Below are 21,346 nucleotides of genomic sequence, written 5' to 3'. Positions count from 1 at the left end.
ACCAAGTGTTTCCACTCCCAGCTGGGACACTGCAGGACTAAAATATTGGATGAAAATGTGCAAGTTTTGCCCAGATGGCCTTCTAAGAGGACATCTGAAATGATAATGATGACAAAGTGAGAATAAGCGACTGGTCTGGAGAGATGTTTTGTTCTGTAATTTAAACCAGCAACATGATCATGCCAAGCTCAGTGCTCTCTAATTGGCTTTTGCAGGATGTCTCCCGTGCCAAGCTGGCAGCTATAATTCCAGACCCTGTGGTTGCACCTTCCATCGTGCCTGTTCTCAAAGACGAAGTAGACAGAAAACCTGAATACCCCAAACCAGACACTCAACAAATGATTCCATTTCAGCCAAGGCACTTAGCACGTAAGTCAGATGTTCAGTCAGAAGTGGTTATATTTCACCTGGCAGCAAGTTATTAACCTCTGTGTTTAGCAAACCTAATCACAGAGACTTTCCTAGTCTTCAGTCATCTGAACGCGTACTTAAATTTTAGGCTGTTATTTAATTGGCTTGCTAAAGGCGTATGTACTTTACTGAATACTAAGGTCACATGGAAATAAATATAAGTAGTTTGAGGTCTGGTAAATGGTAATAAGCTGTTACACACACTGCTTATAGACCTCAGATCACTGACTAAACAATATGTAATTAGTAGAGGGAAAAGTGACAGGGTAGTAATTATTTGCATCAAATAATAGTGCTGCAAAGGCAGTTCGAGTCTAGCTGTCTTGCAGTGGCTTCATACAGGTTTTTTCCCCACAGCTCCAGGTTTACATCCTGTCCCGGGTGGTGTATTTCCCGTTCCACCGGCAGCTGTAGTCCTCATGAAGCTCCTGCCACCTCCTGTTTGTTTTCAGGTTTGTTTTAATGAATTCTGAAAACTTGACGAAGTTGTAGAAGAGGTTCTGTTTTAACAGAACCACAGTGTGTATCACTCTATTGAAAATAATGTTCTAAACTTTTTCTCTTTTTTTTTTTTTTTTTTTTTTTTGGGCGGGGGGGTAACAATTCAGGGTCCCTTTGTTCAAGTGGATGAGCTCATGGAGATATTTAGAAGATGCAAACTTCCAGACAGTAAGTTATTTGTTCGCTCTGGAGTCTGTGATAGTGCTGCATATGACTTTGTTTTACATATGGATATTGCTGTCTAAAATCCAGACCTCATTTACAGATGCGTAATTATTATTTAAGAGTATACTGTTGAACTGGCTACGTTTGTAGGTTGGAATCTGCATAGACACGTTTGTACATTTAACTCTGGGAAGATCAGCAAAAAGTCAAAAAGCTGAAAATCACCAGCTGCTACTTAATAACATTTTGGTGGTAGCCATTAAAAGAAATAAATGAAGATGTTCAGAATATCCTTTAAAAGCAGCAAGGCAGGATTATAACTGTAAGATTAAATTATGAATTTGCAGTATGGTAAAGTTCATTGGAAGGCGTAACTGAATGCACACTGTTGCAGTGCTTGAGAACAACTCAGGAGCAGTGTTTCCTGAGCTCCTGCAAAGAAGGCAGAATTCTGAAACATAAAACCAGGACAGATCCATACTCCAGGCTCCATGTAAACTATGGCAGATGATAACAACCTGCTTTTCACCCCTTCTGTTAGTTTAAGGAGCAAATGCAAAGCTAGCTAGGATTTAACTTCTTTTAGAGTGGAAATAAAACATCTATTTGAATTATACAGGGTCTTTTTGAAGCTTTCTCTGTTGATAAGCAGAAACTGACTTGCTGTGCATACTTTCTGATGAATCATGAACTAGTTACGCTGCTTCCCTAACAGGGTTTTTGATTTTATTACGCTTGCAAATGACCTCAGTACTTGTGTAAAGGGAGGTCTCACGCTGAAGCAGCAGCATTTACTTTATAATTAATGTTTGCCATAGCTCAGAGTTTTAGACAATCAAAAATTCTTAACAATTGTAGGAGAATAGGGTAGGAAAACCTCTCATGTTCCAGCATTCTCCACAATGTATCTATCTTGATGTCCCTGTTCGCATGCTTATTTCTGATGAAGGAATTTACTTTCACAAATTAATCTTGCTCTCTTTCTAAAGCTGTCGATGAAGCTGTACGAATAATTACCGGAGGCCTACCTGAAATAGCCGTGGAAGGCAATGGACCTGTGGAAAATAACGCTATGCTCAATAAGGCTGTTAAGAGACCACATGAAGATTCTGATGACGATGAGGAGAAAGGATCTGTAGTTCCCCCCGTACACGACATTTACAGAGCACGGCAGCAAAAGAGAATCCGGTGAAACAAGTTTGGAGTTCTACTGTGATAAAGACTTGTATTGAATCAGTCAGTCTCTTAAAAGTCAAGCATTTAAAAAGGACAGCTGCAAACAAACAAACGAAAAAATCTTGAAAATGGTTTTGTTACTGTGGTGCCTCTTCTCCCATATGGTTCTTGATCCGAAAACAGCCAGAACAACCTTAGAACATGCTCTGAACAAAACTAGGTTTTCAAAACCAAAAGTGCAAAATGTCAAAACTGCATTTTGTTCTTCAAGGGTGTTCACATCTACCACTTGAAATCTTGTGGGTTTTCAACAGTTTTATTTTAAAAACTGGATGGCTTATACTTGTGAAGCATTTTTAATTCACATTTTCTGGAAAACAGTTGTTCTCAGTTTGTTCATGTAGTGTCCTGCCTTATTGTTCGTTTTTATTTATGGCAAAATGTATGGAATCTGTTTTGTAGTTGAAAATGGGAAAAAACATTCCTTTAAAATAAAAGGATATCCATAACATCATGCCTCATTCTGGTTTTATTCAAACACAACAAGTTACTTCTTAAATATTACTCAGCCACTTCAAAAGCAATGTTAATAAAGACCATCACAGGAAATGGATCAGAGCATACATATTAGAATTAGCTTTTCCCCCCCCTCCATTTTTCTAGAGGATACAGTATACTTTTAATCCCATGACTGTTTAAAGAAGAAGACAGCATCGTAAAACAAACTCGGTACATATTTCTAAGGTGGGTTGGATTGTCCAGGAGCACTGCTAACACAGTCCGTTCCTGGATAACTGCACTGGTCTTTCCACTTAATATACAAAGCTAAATGTTAATGTATTAGCTACATAGTTTAACCAGTTACTTTCAAACAAGCCAACAAAAACGCTGTATGAACTTCTGAAGAATTGGACCGTTCAGAATTGTATTCTGGTAAGACCATAAGAGCCCCTGTGGACTACAGGAAACTCAGATACTCGGACAAGTTGAAATATATTCCTGCCCTCAGCAGTACAGATGACTGTAGGTCAGCACTCTGATCTACCAGGCTAAAAGGTGAAACAGCCAGCGCACCTATAGCCATAGAAATGTTGTCATGGAGGGAGGGGCTGGCCTTAGCAATCCTGGAATTCCTTTTTTAGCTTTGCCACTTAATCGTATTTCCCTAATTCTTTTAAAGAAGATGGAAAGAAACCATTTGTCAACCACTATCATTAAAAATAACAGCCTTGGAAAATCACTTAATGTGATTTGCACTTGTGGGTGCTTATTACAGTCTCTTTAGATCTTTCCTGTTGAAAGGCCTAGGACACCCCCCCCGGAGGCACTTGTTCCCACTGCGGTACCCCCAAAGGTAAGACTGAGGCCAGATGTGGGTACTGCGCTGCTTTCTCTGTGAGGTCTTAGGATCAAACCTGCTCTGCAAGGAGAGATGGGACTTACTGCATCGACCCTGCGAGCAATACGCCTGCACTAGTGGCCACAGAATCCATGCTTCGAGGGCGGAGTAAGCAGGAGTTGGCCATCGTGGACATCCAGACCCTGAATTCCAGAACCGGGAGCAGCCATCTCCTAGATTAAGCAAGTACAGTTTTATCTATTGATAATGCGGCCCTATTCGTTCTGGCACCAGTCACGTACTTAGAAAAGCCTTTGAGACGTATGTGGTTTCACCCTGATGTTGTTCCTGATCCTGGAGATCATCCCCTATAGCATCTAAATTTTTGTAGTATGCATCATTCACAGGGGCCTTTAAAGGCAGCTACTAGGTGATACTGCAGTATAACGCAACAGCAGCGCTTTGTAACTTCTGCAACTCTCATTTAACAAAAATGAAAACAGCTTTGTCTTATTTATTTCTTTTTAATCCCTAGCAATAATGTTTCTGGTAGCTCTTTCTTTTGTCACGCAGACTACTGAATTCATTTTTTGGAGCTGCAGAGCTATAGGCTGTATTTTGACGTGGATCCTGCACTAATAACAAAGTACAGTAAGCAGATGCAGCCATTCTGAAGACCTCTGTAGTACCCTTTGCTGATTCAAATAATTAAATAGACCACACCAAAAACCTACGCAGAATTTCTTTCTTCTGGCTAACCAGCTTACTCGCTTCTGAGTTATCGAAGACAGACATCCGTTTTACTATCCGAGTACATTTAGCCAAGAGAAAAATCATTTCTCTGAGCTGGTGAGCTCTGACAGGGTTGTGGTAGGTTGTGGGGTTTTTCCCCATGGGGAAGGGGGTTTGTAATGAATGAGAAAAGATGTGTTTTATAGTTGCATAGGCTAGTACGGAATAAAAGGTCTTACTTACCCCACCTTCCTCCAAACTCAAAGTTAGCGCAGCTATCTGCACGCTAACATTTAAAGGAAAACTGGAAAGGGAAGCATCAGCACCAATACATAATCAAGTGCTTCCTTCTAGAAGCGCTATTCTTTTGGTTGACTAGTTGATTAATAAAATGAACCTGGATGTTAGCAATAAAAGGGCCCTTTTATTTATTTCTTTTACATACTCGTTGGTTTGTTGAAGACTACAATACATTCTATTTTGGATAGTCTAGTACTTGGGACACTTACTGTTTATCACTATGAACTCTGCTTTCATAAAATCATCAAATTTTGATTACTGTAGTACAGCGTTGTGCTCAACTCGAGGAAAATTTCAAACGAACTCGCCTCCTAGCTGAGCCTGAAATGGTGGTAAGGCTGTAAGATCATTGAGCTCTTCTGTGAACACTCATCTGTACAACATGTAGCTAATTAAATTGAAGACCTACAACTAGTTTAAGTTTTTCAAGAACACCTCTACAAAGTGAAAAAAATCTTCTACTGAAAATATTGCCTGTATATTCAAACTAACACGAAATCATTCACTTTTCACAGTACATTAAAATCACTTATCCTTCCGATAGTGCTTTGCACTTCCTGGATATTTTTGAAGACGTGATTGAATATGCAACCATCTCCAGTTGCAGTTATAAAAAACAAGTAAAATTTTCAGCCTAAAGTCTCACACACTTCAAATCTGCCTTCTGAAAATGACAAAGATTTACTTTAAAATTAGTATTTCACATAAAAAGGAGTAAACTACTAGCAAAAAAAAGGTAAGAAATGCCACTTTTATCAAAACACTTTAGCTCTGCCCTTCTGAAGTCTTTACAAGAGATAAATACAGCTGCAATCTATAAGATTGCCACCTTTGTAAGTACTGTACATAGCAGAGGACAGTTACCCAATAACCAGAAAATTTGCTACAAAAATATATTATGTGTTTTGTAACATCTGCAGGTAAACAGCAAAAAAATGCTATTAAAAATGCAGTAAAATGCAGAAAAAACTAGTAGCCTACCGTACTAACCATAATGTTACAATAAAGTGCTGTTTGGCTTTGCTTTTTGCCTGTTAAGTTTTCTCTTATCTAGAATTTTACCTTTCTGCTTAAGTCTTTAAAGTAAGATATTTTTAAAGCCAAATCACCCCTTCTGGGAAGGACCACTGCTAACCTGCTCCGGATTAATTAAACTAAATTCACGGTAAATTAGAGTAAAATGCCCTAAAATGAGCCACTTACATACAAAGTTTGGTTCTTAAACTTGTCCTACCTAGCATCAGCTCAAAAATCTAAAAATTGCAGCCAGAAAACTACCAAGACATCCCCCCCGAGGTTGCATACTTACATTAAAAATGCATCTCTCCCCCACCATTTACTTCAGAACCCCTTTTGCATCTCAGGTATTTTCCTCACCAATCATCGCTAGTGAATTAAAAGGAACCAGTATTTACATGGAAAGCTGTTTTCCTAGACAAATATTGGTGCGATTTTTTAAAATAGCTGACAATACCGTAATTTGTAGCATACAAACTGGTTTTACGATTCTTCTGACTTCCCTACAAATTGGGATTCTTCTTTACTCAGTATTTTGCCAAGGACTGCATCATAGTAAGGGCTGAAGACCATTTTGTTGTAGTTGACAAGACGAACATACTTGACAGCAACCTCTTCCAGCTCTCTTTGAATAGGGCCTAATCCTCCAGGAATAGCAGGTAACGATTTCTGGTGACTAGATGCAAGATAATTCTCCAGAAACTTTTGAATTCGAGAATCTGGAAAAATGGGACCAAGGGTTTTGGTTTGTTTTCGAAAGAGATAGTCAATGAGAAACAGCGTCTCTCACGTAAAACACAGAAAGCCTGAGCATAGAAAACAAGTACTTGAAACAGACTAAACGAGAAACCATGCACCACGTGCCACCAACCGTTGGACAAAGACAGACAAGCTTGAGCCACTTGAGAGCAGAGCGTTTTTGTCAAAGCGTACCTATTAGCTTGCATATGGTGTTATCCGGGTTGGCCACCGCTTGGATTTGTCCTTTCAGGACAGTCTCTCTCTCAGCTGAGAACGGTGTAAACCCGTGCTGGGAAAGGCAGCCGTTAACTTCAGCACACACCTTTTCGCCAACAGTAGCCAAAGATTCCTTCAGGTTAAAGGAGCTAGAGAACGTGGAGCAGAGCATTACTTCACTATATGGGTTATTGACTTTTTTTCCCCACCTTTTAAAAATAAACTATCCAATTATAGTTGCTTTATTTATCAAATGTAATGGAAGAAGCATAATCCAGATAAAGCCAGAACTACAAACAATACTACATCTTTTATAGATGAAAAATAAAGTTGAGATACGAAACAAGGAGGTAGGATAGCATTAAATATTTCCAGCCTGCCTGAACAATCCGTACAAGCAAGAGCTGATTTTCTGGCCTACACTGACAGCTCTGACTAACACAAAAACCTGTTACCTGTTGGAAGAAGGGCTCACCGGAGTCAAGAAGACGCTCAATATGCATCGTGCTCAACTTTATCAGTTTCTAACACTACTTATATAGAACCGATACACATGCATATTCGTAAAGCAGAAATATAATTGGCTAGTAGTCTCTAAACACGCGTGGGTCTCACCCCCCTAATTATCATGACTAAAATAAGCATTCTATCCATGTAGCTAATTGTGTTGCTGTGCTTCAGCCTTGTAGTTTGTTACTCCCCATATTCCCATACCGCTCCCTATCTTTCTTGGCCCTGCACCTGCTTTCCCAGCAGCTGTAGCTTGTTACAGCCACGGCCTGTTGGCACAACATAATTACTCGGTCTCAGGATTCAAGAATAGCTCAAGGCCACCTTTCTTGTTAACTTCAGCACAGCAACTTCAGTACAATTCTGATTACAGGCCTATTCTAATACCAGGCCCGGATTGTGCAGATCTTCAGAGACTCTAAGGCCATGCTTCTGCAGCCATTCTTCTGCAGTTACCAACCTGTAAGGTGTGCAGCAACCATTCTAAATGTGCAAGCAGCTTACTGCACTGCACTCAAACCCTTGAGGGAGCCTGGCCCAAGCCGTGGGCATCGTTAGTTACTTGCACTCTCACGTGCCAACCAAGCATCATGAAAAACATGCTCTGAAAAAAGCAACAGTACGTATCAGAAAAGAACAGAGCTAGAAAAGATTGTTCTGTCCGAGTAAGCTGAAAAAAAATTGTCATCCTGGGCTCATAAAAAGCCCCCATCTCTCCCTCTATATATTCTGCAGGCCACAGGCAGAAAGAGGCTTCAACTGACTGTTCACCCCGGTGAACACAGAACTGTGCCCACGCCTGTGTGACTAGGACTACGCGATACTCACGGCAGGTGCATTCCCGTCAGCAGCACCTTGACAATGGTTTTGATTTTCTCAGCAAATCCAGGCACATCCACGAGTGCCGAGCCTGCCGCACCGAATGTGACCAGGAGGACCGTCCCAATCACGAGGAGTTGCTCCAGCTCCAGCTGTATTTCCTGGAAGCGGGCCTGGTCCATCAGCACTGTCTGCAAAGAGTGAGGAAGCCAGGACAGAATAAAGTCAGTCTGCTGGGCTCTGAAGTGACATCACGCTGCCCACCTATTCACAGCAGCAATTACAAGACAGAAAAGAGCAGCACGTGCTCAGCAGGCAAGTATCAGGAACAAAATGAAAAGATTTAACTCCTCTTTCCCAACGGAGTTTCAATTCTGAAAAATAAGTACCTGTTAGACAGGAGAGCTACAGGAGCTCTCAATCAAGAGAAAAATGTTTTAGTATTGTACTTGTTGCAAGGCTACAAATCCAAACAGCTTCTGTTATACACCAGAAATAGAAAAACCAGAACAAGCACAGAAATAAATTTTTCTGTTGAAAACCTACTTCTGGGAAAGGCCTGTTTACATGATCCCACTTTAGGAGCTTCAGATAGGCCTGATTTTGGACAGCTGTGGAGCACAAGGCAGAAGCTCCACCAGTGGCACCGTCACCACTACAGTGGGGAGGCAACATTTTACATCTCAGCTTTACCAGATCATCTGCTGCTTCTTGCAACCACCTCGTGACAAGGTCTAAAGAATCTGGAAAAGCAAGGAAAAAGAAACCTTGTTAAGAAAATTCCTTTTCAAAATTGGGGTTTTCCACCAATAATTTCCAAATAATCCCATTACTAGTACCCATGATGTAAGTTATTGACATGCATTTCATTTATTGCATTAAGCAGAACATCTGAAACAAAATTAAAACAACACAGCTAGAGGAAATGGGAGGTGAGGTGATGCTAGGTCATTATGCCCTACACTGTATTGAAATGAAACTGAACTCCGGCGTACTAAGTGCAGAACTGTTGTTCCAGCAGACTTTTTTCAAACCACAGTTTTGGGGCACAAGCTGTCATTTACCATATGAATTCCAGAACTTATAAGAAAATCTGATTTCTTTTCACGATCTACAAGCAAAGACACGCAGTTTACTGGGAGGTCAGAGGGGAAGAAAGAAAGGAACAAAGTCATACTTGGCTGTTTCTCAAGAAACTCCTGAAACTTCCTTCTTTCATATTCAGCAGACTGCTGCATTAATTTTGGCCTAATACTACTGACAGCGAAGTTTGCCATATCCATTTTCATTAGGTCTAATACAGAGAAAATTGCTCTAAACAAACAAACAGAAAAAGTTATTCAAGGCTGCAGATGTTGAAGAGGTACTGTTTACAAGATTTATTACAGATTGTCTAAGGAAAGAGCAAAAACATGCATGGGAAACGTTAACAGGGTGCTTAACAATTTACGAGCATGAGACAGAGAGAAAGCTTGAGGAAGCACGTATGTGCATGCATGTGCTTCTTCCAAGTAGGAAATAAATCTTGCTCTCCTGTAAAATACCTTCCATGGAATTAACTTTACTAGCTCCATAGATCATACTTCCCAGGATATGCGATATCATATGTTGAATACGTAAAAAGACACCTAGGTTTCCCAGCTCGCCTGCTATCTGATGGCAGCCTATAAAGGCAGTCTGAGTGGGAAGTGAATAATCAGACCCAAGGGGGGGAGGGAGGGGGAAGAAAAGAAACGAACAAACAAAAAACACCAAAGAAAAGCACCTCAATTTCAAAGCAACCTAATTCCTGCTGGCAGCATTTCTGCCAAGTCAATCCTGAACTCCTGGAAGCTTATCGAATTAGAAAACAAGGTGAATGAAATCTTCTAACTACTGAGACCTTGAGCTGTTCAACTGTTCTCATGGTGACAAAGCAGAAGCCTCCACCCTCCCAGACGTGGTAGGTACGCTCCCTTTAGAACTGAAAGGATATTATACAGGGAGCAGGGTGGTGGACCTCAAACTGGGGGGAAAGGACAAACTGGTTGGAGAACGGTAATACCTTTTTCCTATGCTCTTGCTTGCTTTTTTTCCCCTTCTGCTGCTGCTATTAAATTCTGATACAAACTGACCGTTCACCTGCTATCTTAAGGTTTATATCTATTTGGCATTTAAGGAATGTCCTTCAGTGACAAGCGGGAGCCAAACAAATACCCCAGTTCACCAGAACCAAGGTGGTACTTGTTGAAGACTTCTCTCCCCTTCACCCCCACAACTATATCCCTTTCCCTATCACTTTTTTTCTACAAAGATTTGCAGGTTGCCCTGCTGGAACACACCCCACACACCCCCCACATGTAAAATTATTTAAGGAACCCTCAACATGACTAATAAATACCATTTCAGTACCTGAACAGAGGAACTATTTCATGAATATCTTTCAGTTTCTTAATTTCTTCATCTCGCGCTGGAGCACAGAGAGCCCCCATCATCCCAATAACAAATTCGACCAACTTAGAAATGTCAAGGGCCCCATTCTCTGCCTCCTGTTTTATCAAATCCAGATCGAGAACTTCTGTAATCTGGCTTCTCAGCCTAGTATGACCAGGCAACAAGAAAGACAGGAGATTCTGAAATGGAAAGATTTTAACAGTCCCTTAGTTCTACATATCAAAGGCTACAAGGATGGAAACAGTTACTGAACCACTTTTTATTTAAACCGATTGCCCTTTACAAGTGGAAATTTTTTTATTATTTTTTTTTAAACCAACCATTCACCAACTCCAAATATTTCACCTCATTCTGTATGAGTCTGAAGTTACTAAGTGGTAAATACTCTGCAGTACAGATCATACTCCAGACTACCGTGCTTGGTTTTGTCAGCCCAGTGTTGGGGCATCTCACTGATTCCATAAGTAGTAGCACTGACGTAACACGAAGGAAGCACGGAATTATGAAACTAGGATTATTTACCTTTTAATCATTTTACATGGCTTTGCATTTGCTTTTACATTCAATTGTCTCCTCTGGGGTTATACAACTTACGTATGTTCACAGTAACGAAAAAGACCAAGAGAGCCCTTTATAAAAAGCCAAACTTCAGCCACTTTTGCTCATTCATATCAACGCAGCTACTCAAATTCAATCATTTACCTTGATATCACGTCATCTTACCTCTTTAATTTCTCCCAATAGTTTAATTGCATGGTCATATGTCGGTGGATCTTCCTTTAGCTGAGCTTCCAGACAATCCCAGAAAGCTTTATGCACAATATCTCTTACTTTTTTTTCTAAGCTGTGGGTAAATACGAGCAGTTAAAAAGAACAACACTTGTCTCTGCACCACCTTACAAAGATAACCTGCAGCTCCTGAAGAACAGCATGCAATAATATGAATATAATGTGATAATGAATATATGACAATTAACAGAGAAGAAATCTGTCATTTTAAGTTACTCAGAAAAGCAAGAAAAACTGGACATAGGATTTGGAATGGCTTATGTCTTAATAAAAGGTTACACACAAGCAAAGGCAGCTACAAATTAAAATCCATGAAAGTATCATATGCTATGTCTAAACTAAACAACCAGAATAAAAAAAAAAAAAAATCACAAAAATTACAGCTTGTCTTGAAAAGACCAGTTTTCATGTTCCTTTCAAAAGCCTTGCTAAGTAGATGCAATTCTACTAAAGTAAAATTCATTAAGTAAACTTAACAGAAATGAAGTAGCTTCCCTGACACAAAAGCTTCTGCATTTTGCATGAAAATTGCAACTCTTCCATGATAAAGGCCCAGTTCAGTTTCTGTAAAAAATCCAATGAAATAAAAATTTCCACTGCTTCAGTACCGATTCCTAATTCAAAAATACTGACAGTTACTCCTCTGCAGCAGCCTGGCTCCTGGTCACACCGGGTTTAACAACACTGAAGAAGTCAAACGCTCACACCTACACACACGCGCAAAGGACAGCCAGGACAAACACCTCTGCCTCCGTGTGCAGCTGAGGTTTGGCCAGTGCCCAGAGGCACTTATGCCCCGTGGCCCTCTAAGTAGCCAGCACAGTAGCCACAACTGCCGTCTCCAACCGCTCCTCTACATGTACTTCAGCTGCAGGGGGATCTAAGCCCGAGACACACCGACATTTCACCCAGGCAAGACTCCAGGATCTTTTTTCAAGCACAATCTGAATGATTGCTCTTTCCTGGGCGGTAAATAGCTGCACACAAAACCTTCCCAAAAGCCAAACACCGGGATCTTGTACGAAAGCAGGCCTGGCCCATCACACAGCGCAGGCACCCCTGAGCAAGGTGACCTCTACGATACATCTGTTCCTGTGGCCAGGTGAAGAGAGGTGAACAACTACAGCCACTACTCAACATCAGTGAGGAAAAGCACCCAACTTCCTGAAGTGCAGCATAGGTCCCCAGCTTTTCCTTCTTTTTCTTTTTAGTTTTTCTTTTTTTAAGGGACTGGGGAAAGAAGAAAGGATGGAAAACAGAAAACATGCTAAAATCCTTCTTCTTCCCTGAAAAATGCTGAGATTCAACTTTATGGCACTGAGGCATACCAGAAAAGTTATCCACTCTCACAGCACATTTTCACATCAGAAATCCACATGAAGGAACACGGAGCAGAAGCGGACACCGAATAAAATAGCACTCTCTTAACTGTGGGACTTCAGATGAAGCATTTATTCTTAGCCATCAACTGCCTATCACAAAAGATGCTGAGACAGAGAGGATAACACAGGAGAATGAGTTTTGCACGTCTCAGGCCCACTTGCCAAGTGCTTGGTCCAGAGGCAGCATTTGTGCAGGCTAGAGACAGGTCTTGCTTCGTGGGGCCGCACGTGAATTCCACACAGCCAGCAAGTGAGGCAGCAGAGGGGGACGGCACCACCCCACCTGGGCTTGTCTAACAGACAAGGCACACACTGACAGACGGTGCTGAGAAGACAGATCAAATCATTGCTTGAGCTCTAAAATATCCAAGTCTTGATGGACAACAGATGCCTATTGTCACGTGCTAGCTCAATGTTGTTTGTCCTCAGCATTTAAGGAGGCTACGATTCCACTTCCTACCAACTCAGAGGCCAAGACGAGTGAACAAATTCTAGCAAAGGCTCCATGCAACCCTTACTCAAAGGCAATTCCTGCTGGGACCAGGAGGTTCAGTGTAATTAACAGCATGAGCACATTTTCTCTGGTTACTATTGTTCAGCATTCCACAGCCACTAATAAAACACCACTGGTACAATACACTGGTGGCAGAGCTGGAAAGACAGCAACAGTCCAGGTGAGAAGAGAAGATCAGTCTGTTCCCATCGCTGCCTTTTCTGTCAGGGATAATTCTAGTTTCAAGCAACGACCCCTCATTACTAACACTAACGGGAACCACATCACCATGTTTTGGCAGAGATGGGCATCAGTACGACCAATTTCCATAGAGGACAACCAATGCCAGTCTTTTAAAAGCCATCTTCTCCTGCAACACCCGTGAAGGTAACATGCTCTGAGGTCTCTCTCTCAAATGCAGACATACAGACAACAGTGGTGCCACTGTGGACCAAACTCCTTCCACAAAATATGCACTCACTTTCACAAATCAACCCAGGAAACACATTGCCAGCCACATCTCTGTGTGTGTGAAAGAAAGAGCAGCAGCAGAGGAAGCTTCTGTAGACAGGGCTGGGGCAGCTACGCTGGCCAATATGTGACCAGATTACCACGGCTTCTTTTGTTCTCCCTCTCCCCTCTCACCAGGGGACAGAATTCCTGTAGGTCACACAGAGAAGAAAAGACTTTCAACTTAAAAAGAGCAAGGACTAACCTAATAAAACATAGGAATCTGTTCCCAAAAAATCCCTGGAAAAAGAGACATAAAAAGCTAAAACGATCAGTTTCATCTTAGTCCCACAGGCAGTCAAAGCTTGAAAGATGCTAAGGGTGCACCTGCATCTGAAGCTAGACTTGGTATCAGAAAACTGCAGTCTCAGACTCCTGGGACAAGGGGACACAAAGAGAAACCACACCACACTGGGATTTGCACCACACATGCCCAAACAATTACTCCTAGAGGTTCACCTTTCACCCACACATTCCTGGGGAAGCAGAACCGCACGCTTACCACCTTCTTCTTACATTCTTTCCTACATCCTGCCAGGCATTGCCAGAAAAGATACTAGCCAAAGCCTTTTCTTGATCCACCAGAGCTGGTCTGCAGTTCTATAAACGCAAGTTTTATCTATGTGTCTGTTTGGTAACGATCTTACCTGTGTTCTGGTAATTCAGCTGGTTTTATCTGGAAGTCTCCATTAACAACAATTTCATGCGCTAATGCCATGTTGGTTACGCCCTTAGCTGTTTCCATGAGCTCTTCTATCGACACAGGCCGAGGAGGACTGGCTGCAACGTAAATTAAATTGTCAGTAATCTACAAAAGTCTGTGGAAAAAAGACTGCTAATACTTTTGGACTCTTTCCACCTTGACAGTACAGAGGGCCAAAAGACAGTACCGTCTGAAGATTCTCCTTTCCTTCCCTTCCTTTCCCAGCTGGTGGATGACACAGGTTTGGAGTATTACAGAACACCAAGGAGTGAACTCCCGCTGATACTCCGGGCGCAGTATGTTAATTGCTTCCAACTTCTATCAAGCTCTTTTAAAAAAACAAAATGAAAAAACCCCGACACCCAAACCCCCACTTCTTTAGGACTGCTTAATAGCAACTTAGCATCTTTCTGCATACCGTAGGAAGAAATCATTAAAAGACTAGTATTTTCACCATGCTGCTTACCCGATTATTGTGCAGATGTTGCCATTTCAATTTTATATTTTTCAAGGAAGTGACTTCATCTCTAAAGCAGTTGGCAAACAAACCACCATTAGCATTAAGCAGTACACGCTAGCAGCTAATTATTCTCACTGCTTCCAGTGCAACTGGAGCTTCTCCAAACTCTTTTTTCTCCCCCAGAGGCCACCATCCAAGCAACAAAGGATGTCAAGACCTAGTCCCAGCACCAATGCCTAAGACCTCTTCCTCTGGCAGGCATTTGGGACTAACAAGGACGGGCAAACAGCTTCAAATTGGGCCCTAGGGCATACCAGCGAGTAGGAGGAAGCACCAAACCCAAGCAAACAGGCCAGTTTTCATTAGGCAGGAGAAAAAGCTGTAGTGACTGACTGTAGAAATCTAGAAGGTAGAAGAGGGACAGGGACAGTTTCAGAAAACTTAAATTGTTTCCTGGATGCACTGGAGAATTATGGCTCCTAATTGTTCTTTACTATATAACATCCTCCTGGGACACTACTGGCATTGCTGTAGTGCAGAAAGTGTCGCAGCCCTAAAACCAAGTCAATATGAAGGCAGAGAAGGTGCCAAGGGTGTAGGGCAGGCTGGTTAGCAGAGTAATCCTATCCCCACTGAAGCCAGCTGGAAGTTGCCACTGATACTTAGTGGTGAAGATTTGAAGATTCCTCCTGCTAGCTAGCACCAGTGCAAGCAGTTTGTGTGAGTGTCAAAATCAGAAGCACCACCACAGCTCCCAGATATCTGAGAAAAAGGAGAAGGCTAGATCATTAGTCTATCAGGCGAGGCTGACACGAACGGCAGGGCTCATCTCAGCTCCTCCAGAAAACACCTAGTGGAGCAGAAGCAGGGGAAGAAAGCACAACGGAATTGCCGTAATGGAGCGATCCCTCTCTGCAGTTCATTCAGTTCCCAGAAGGAATGGAACCAACCAGGGATTTTCATGGCCTGTGTCCACTGAGATATGTTTTAGGCAAACTATCTTGACTGTCTCATTTGAGAACCCAGTTTAACTGGACTTAAGCTAGTAACTTATAAAAGGTCTTTTAAAAGTAGCTGTCCATCATCTGCCTGCCATTCAGAGCTGTTCCAAGCACGTACAGTGTGGGTCCAATGTGCTGATTTGTCATCGGTATCTTGCTCTTTTTGTGCAGCCCTCCTAACCCTTATTTCATTCTGCTTGGAACTTAATCTTGCACAGTGACTCTGGGAACACAGCAAGGATTGATATTCTGAGAACTAGCAGCACAACGAAGTTTACAGCTGAATGAGAGTGCTCTTGTCTGACGGCCAAATGACTTCACTCCAGCAATGGATGCACTAAAAGCTAAGACTCTTTCATTTACCAAAAAAGGCTCTTAAATCATGTTACTTCATTCTCATATTAGATCTGCTCCCTTACAAAAGCCGAGGGCTTGAGACCAGCGACTTCTTTGTGGTACAATGCAGTGCAAGACTGTGCTATGCATTTTAGTTTCACATGTTCATAGCCTCTCTCCGTACATACACTGCATCTCCTATCAGGCAACCAGCAAGACACAAGAACACAAACTCCCTCAGAACATTGTTAAACACTGAACACTGTTAAAAAATAAAAAGAATGTAACAAATAAAATGTTACATGCCGAGACACTCTCTACAGAAACTTGGAACTAGTTATATGGGAAATTCTGCCTCTTTGAATTGAATCCCTGGGACCAGAAAACTTCCCCTTGGTTTTATCTATAGATTTGCCAGAAGCAACTGGTAGCCATACTGCAGCCAGCTCCTCACGTTAAAAGCAGAATGACAAAGAAAAATAGGCCCTGAGAATAAACTTAAAATACGCAGTCCTGCTTGACACTAGAAATAGTATGAGAATTAAAAACACAACTTTCTATCTGTATTGGGAGGGGGTGACAGGACATTAGTCTGTTGATAACAGCCTTCCTTGCCCTGCAGTAGAAACAGAGGCTCCAACAATCCAGAAGGTTCAGCTGATAATGCAAACGGCAGCAACAGTTTAGCTAGAATATACTGGAATAGTGCTTATCCTTTCCATGAGCAGGAAAGGTATGCAAACATGCATGCCTACATGCAAGGATATTTAAGATATATGTGGCTCTGAGCAACACGGTTATTGCGTACAATTAAGTACCAAAACAAAACAGCGAGAAAGGTGTTACAGTTTCAAAGCAAATGATCAGGAGTCACACAACATTTAATTGCAGAACAGTCCAGCTTGCACAGAACAGTGTAAAAAGCTAGGATTGTCTCCTCCAAAAAGTTAGAGAATTTACTTTTTTTTTTACCCCCTTTATAAAGCATTTTTGCTTACACTTTGACGTATCATCTCCATGTGACCCTGGAGCACTCTGTCGTATTCTTTTTCTGATAGACTGATCCGGGTTGTCCACGCTCTCCTCTTGACCATCCTCCAAACCACTCAACTTTTCTTCACTTGAACGTGGCTTGTCAGGATTCTGAGACATTTTCAGTTGGTTCTTTTCCAAAAAAGAAAAAAAGATGAAAAAGTGAATGAACATGCACTTTATAACATGGCTGAGTGTGTAAACATCATCAGGAGTTCTCTTGATGAAGAAAAAACTAAGAAGGAAAGAATTCTTATGAGGAATTATATGACGTTATTCCCATAATGGTAGGTGACCTGGACTCAATGACTCACTTCCCATCTTAGATAAAATGGGATGCTTTCAACACAGCTACCATTTACTTAATCTGCATTCCCAGCAAGTTCTCAAAAATCTGAAACAGTTCCCTCACCATAATGCCTACAGACGAGAAAAAAAAGATATATTTAATTTTCCTAGCATTGCTTATGAGAGAGCAGTGAAAAACACCTTCAAAACAGTATTAAAAACATGTTTTGCAGAAAGATTATGTTAAATGAGACATTTCCCCACTATACAACACTGTCTTTCTCCACATAACGTACTCCTGAATTATGATCTGCCCCAACCGCTCAGAACATAAAAAGTTTTCACTCTGAGTCACCCAAAAGCATTAAGAAGCAGGAAAAGGACTAGAGTGTTTGCAGTAACAGTTTTTATGAATATAAAACTCTACTCCCACGTTTTCTTTCCATAGAAGAGTCATGATTTATGCATATAGATTTTTTTATATGGACAGTAAAGAACACAAAGCATTTCAAATATTATTTATTAAACATTAGATATTAAATAATATTACATCACAGATACCTGCAGTGTACCCAAAGTTACACTGAAAAAATGACCATCCCCATCCATTATCTTTACTTATTTCATATTCAGATTTCACTCTGAAGAATATAATTTGCACATCTTAACATTGAAAACTCTCTATCGTACAGGAAGATCCTGTTCAGAATTCATTTTTACAAAAATCTTAAAAGCATATGATGTCTCTAACTCAATTAAATAACCTGGATGCTCTGTGAAGCGGGAAGTCAGGAAGAGTCTGCCTTCCAAAAAAAAGGGCCCAAAGCTAGCTCCTGGGAAAACAACTTCCCCTCTCACCTAGTATCCCACCATCCCCACTTTCAAAATTGGATAGAAGGACTCCCTCAGCAAGAGGTACTGCCTCCAGAGGCACCTCACAGCTACTAGGAAAAAAATACTTGCAATGTCAAAGGCTACACCAAAGAGGATGCAGCGTAACCAAGCAACTGTAGAATGCAAAACACAGCACTGAGATCTACTTTTTTTTCTTCATACAACAGCTGTAATAACTAACCCTACTCCATCAGTGCTTAAATCTATTGCGCCAATGTGATTCCGGAAATCTCAGTACATGTAAGGAATAGTTTTGTTCTATAGCCATGACTCAGGATCATCATCTTGCTAGATGTACGATACACACCACAACACACTGTCCACAGCACTGTGATTTCTATTCAGAAAAGAAAAACAAAGCATAAAAAGCATGGGATAAATTACACAGGCAAACCAAGACAGCAGTACAGGTACTGTTAGACCCATGCATTAGCCTCCACCTTTAGCTGGAACAGTCACTGATGAACCTGCTCCAAAGGCTTGACCATCTCTCCCTTCACACGCACAGACAATTCCAGCTGGGACAAGGAAGTGACAGTTCGCACAGAGCTGCAGTCATTTTGCCACCCTTTTAACTAAGGCAGGGACAGCCACAGCGAGGTGCAATGCAAGGCATCCAAACCAGCCTGCAAGTGGGAAGCCACTGGTGGGAAACCAGTGACGTGCTCCAGGAGAAACAGACCTCAGGTCTAGCAGACAAAAGGTCTGTTGCTGCAAACACTCTAGCAGGAAGAGGACAAGTAGCTCTGTTAATAAAGGGGCAGTTAACAGAGAAGATCATACCAACAGTAGCAATCAAAAATGTAAGACAGGACTGGTTAAACAGAGGAGGGAAATGCGTTGTTGAAACTGGTTAGAATAAAAGCGCTGTCATAAAGGCTTCCCCGTTCATACAACCAGACTAGACGGTTGCTATTCTTATCCATTCTCTTCCACAGAGCATCCTCCTGAAGTCAAAATCTGAAGCACAAAGATGACTCAACCAAAGACCCACTCAGGTCTTTAATGCTCGTGACACTTCACAGTGCCTTACAGTCTCTCGCTGCGCTTTATCCTCACTACCCTTAGAAAGGTAGAGAAATACTGTGCTATAGCTTGCTTACAGAGGGCAAACTGAGGCGTCAGTTAAGTTTGAGGACTCGCAGAAGATAAATCACAGAAGATAAATGACGATAACCACTCTCATAATCACTGCCCCAAGCTGTGCCCACCAGGCCATCACTCCTACCGTGCAGGCTACATCCTAGAGTACCGCCTTCCAAAACATGGCACAGCAGGAACTACAGTCTCAATTCCAACGATTTCATTTAACTACTGTTTGTTTTAAAATGGTCCCGTTTCAGCTGTGGCAAGCGCGTATGAGAACTGCTGGGCCATTCAACCAAAGGAGGCAATCAGCCCCACGCAGGGGTTTAGCTGTCGCATTTGCAACAGTCCGCTCTCTCCTGCTGGATTACCGCTATTATCCGCCAGAACACATCCAGAACAGATCCTCTTTCCACTGGGTGAATGCGCTCCACAATACCCCTTCCAAACGCGTGGTCATCACCTTTCCTCTCACAGCAGCATTTCTGACTCAGAACAGAATACGGTCTACGTGTTGGTGCCTGCCTTCAATTTATATATATATATAATTTAATCAAAACAGAAGCGCGAGGGAAAACTCAGCAATTTAAAATTTAAACAAAACGTTTTCCACGGTTCTTTTCATGCAAAGGCCTCAGATCACCCAGGCACGGCAGCATCCATTGAACCTGCTGTGCCCGGGCTGGGGCGCCGCAGCGCCCGGCCCGAGGCGAGCCCCGACGGGCCGCACCCGCCGCCGGGCACAGGCCCCCCCGCGTCCCCCGCCACCCCGGCCGGGGCTCCCGCATGGCCCCTGCCCCAGTTCCAGGGGAACAGGCTCCCTCGGGAGGTGTCATCCCCCCCACCCCGCCCCGCTCCGTGCAGGCCGCTGGAAGCCTCCGGGCCCTCCGCACCCCCGTGCCGGACACCCCCGGCCCCTCCGCGCCCCGGGGCACCCCCCGCCCCGCAGCGCTCCCGCAGGGAGCCACAGCGGCGTGGCTCGCAAGGGCGAACCGAGCCCCTCGCCGCGGCCCCGGCGTGCCCCGCCAGCCGCCCAGCGGGCGCGTCACGGAGCAGAAAGGGGACAGAGGAGCCCCAGCCGCCCTCCCCGGCCAACAGGCCCCGCGGCCGCTCCCAGCGCTGCGGGCCGGCCCCGCCGCCACAGGCCCGCCGCAGGCCCGGCCGCCTCCCAGCCCAGCCCAGCCCAGCCCCGCGGCCGCCCGCCGCCCCCTCGCCGCCTTACCGCCGCCGGGAGCGGGGGCCGCGGGCAGCGGCTGCAGCGGGGCGGGCGGCCGGCCCCGGTTCCCTGCTGCCGGCCGGCGGAGCGCGCTGGGCCGGAGGAGCAGCCCCAGCGCAGAGGCGGGCCGCAGCGGCTGCCGGGCCGTGCGGGAGCGGCCCCCGCCGGCCCGGCCCACCTCGCCGCCCCCCCGCGCCGGGCGGGGCCAGCAGCCCCCTCCCGCCGGGCGCAGCGAGGGCCTGCGGGCGACCCCCGGTGTCACGGCTGGCCGCCGCCTCCCGAGGCCGGGGCTACCTCTGCAGCCGGGGAGCGGGAGCCCACGGCCCGGGTTCCGCAGCCGCACCCCAGCAGCCCGCACCGGCGATCGGGGCCTGCCTCGCTGGCTGGGGCTGAATGCACCCGGCCCCCAGGGAAGGGGGCGGAGGCTTGGCATGGCTGTCCCGCGCTCGCTCAGCACCCTACCCGGCCCACACCGCCACCATCGGCCCCGCGGCCGAGCTTCGGCCGCAGGTGCTGTGAGATGGGCTGCATCACACCCAGGCAGAGGGAAGGCTGTGCTGGCCCAGCCTCATGCCCTTGGGCAAATGCCCCTGCCCGGGCCTTCTCCACAGACCGCGTTTCTGTCCCTGAAAGCAAGCTGGGCACCCAAGCCAACGCAGCGACTCACAGTGCAGCCCTGTCTAATTTGGAACTCGTAATGCCCAGAGGCAGGGTGTAATTTTCTACATAGAAATCTCATCCTCTCAACACCGATGTTACAGGGTATAGGATCAGAACGTACTTCTGCTGAAAAGGC

The 21,346-nt window shown here is 43.9% G+C and overlaps 2 protein-coding genes across 6 annotated transcripts in view; one reads left to right on the top strand and one right to left on the bottom strand.

Annotated features, from left to right (window-relative positions):
* CSTF3 (cleavage stimulation factor subunit 3) overlaps window positions 1–2,764 on the top strand; it is a 50,761-nt gene extending 47,997 nt beyond the window's left edge. For all 5 annotated transcript variants that reach the window (XM_080405850.1, XM_080405848.1, XM_080405849.1 and 2 more), the window contains 4 exons: window positions 216–369; window positions 769–863; window positions 1,020–1,080; window positions 2,067–2,764. In XM_080405850.1, the coding sequence (XP_080261976.1) occupies window positions 216–369; window positions 769–863; window positions 1,020–1,080; window positions 2,067–2,269 (513 nt within the window). In that variant the 3' untranslated portion in view covers window positions 2,270–2,764. The remainder of the gene's footprint in view (window positions 1–215; window positions 370–768; window positions 864–1,019; window positions 1,081–2,066) is intronic.
* On the bottom strand, window positions 2,765–21,141 carry TCP11L1 (t-complex 11 like 1). The gene is made up of 10 exons (XM_080405857.1): window positions 20,557–21,141; window positions 17,033–17,198; window positions 14,182–14,314; window positions 11,084–11,204; window positions 10,319–10,539; window positions 9,105–9,241; window positions 8,474–8,670; window positions 7,937–8,118; window positions 6,575–6,747; window positions 2,765–6,360 (listed from the first exon to the last, which is right to left on the bottom strand). Exons 2-10 carry the CDS (start codon window positions 17,184–17,186, stop codon window positions 6,125–6,127), a joined length of 1,554 nt encoding a protein of 517 aa, XP_080261983.1. The 5' UTR covers window positions 17,187–17,198; window positions 20,557–21,141; the 3' UTR covers window positions 2,765–6,124.
* Between the last annotated feature and the right edge of the window lie 205 nt (window positions 21,142–21,346).

The sequence above is a fragment of the Falco punctatus genome (assembly GCF_963210335.1).
Source record: "Falco punctatus genome assembly, chromosome: 10".
Taxonomy (NCBI): domain Eukaryota; kingdom Metazoa; phylum Chordata; class Aves; order Falconiformes; family Falconidae; genus Falco; species Falco punctatus.
The sequence above is the reverse complement of the archived record's forward strand: the minus strand, read 5'-3'. Positions and strand labels throughout refer to the sequence as shown.

Bases quoted from the DNA above. Each gene is read 5' to 3' on its own strand.
- TCP11L1 (XM_080405857.1), bottom strand. From the start codon at position 17,186: ATGTCTCAGAATCCTGACAAGCCACGTTCAAGTGAAGAAAAGTTGAGT. The intron at 11,205-14,181 runs GTAAGATCGTTA...ATTTACCCACAG, and splicing joins GCTGAATTACCAGAACACAG to CTTAGAAAAAAAAGTAAGAG. The intron at 10,540-11,083 runs GTAAGATGACGT...TTTCCATTTCAG, and splicing joins TATTGGGAGAAATTAAAGAG to AATCTCCTGTCTTTCTTGTT.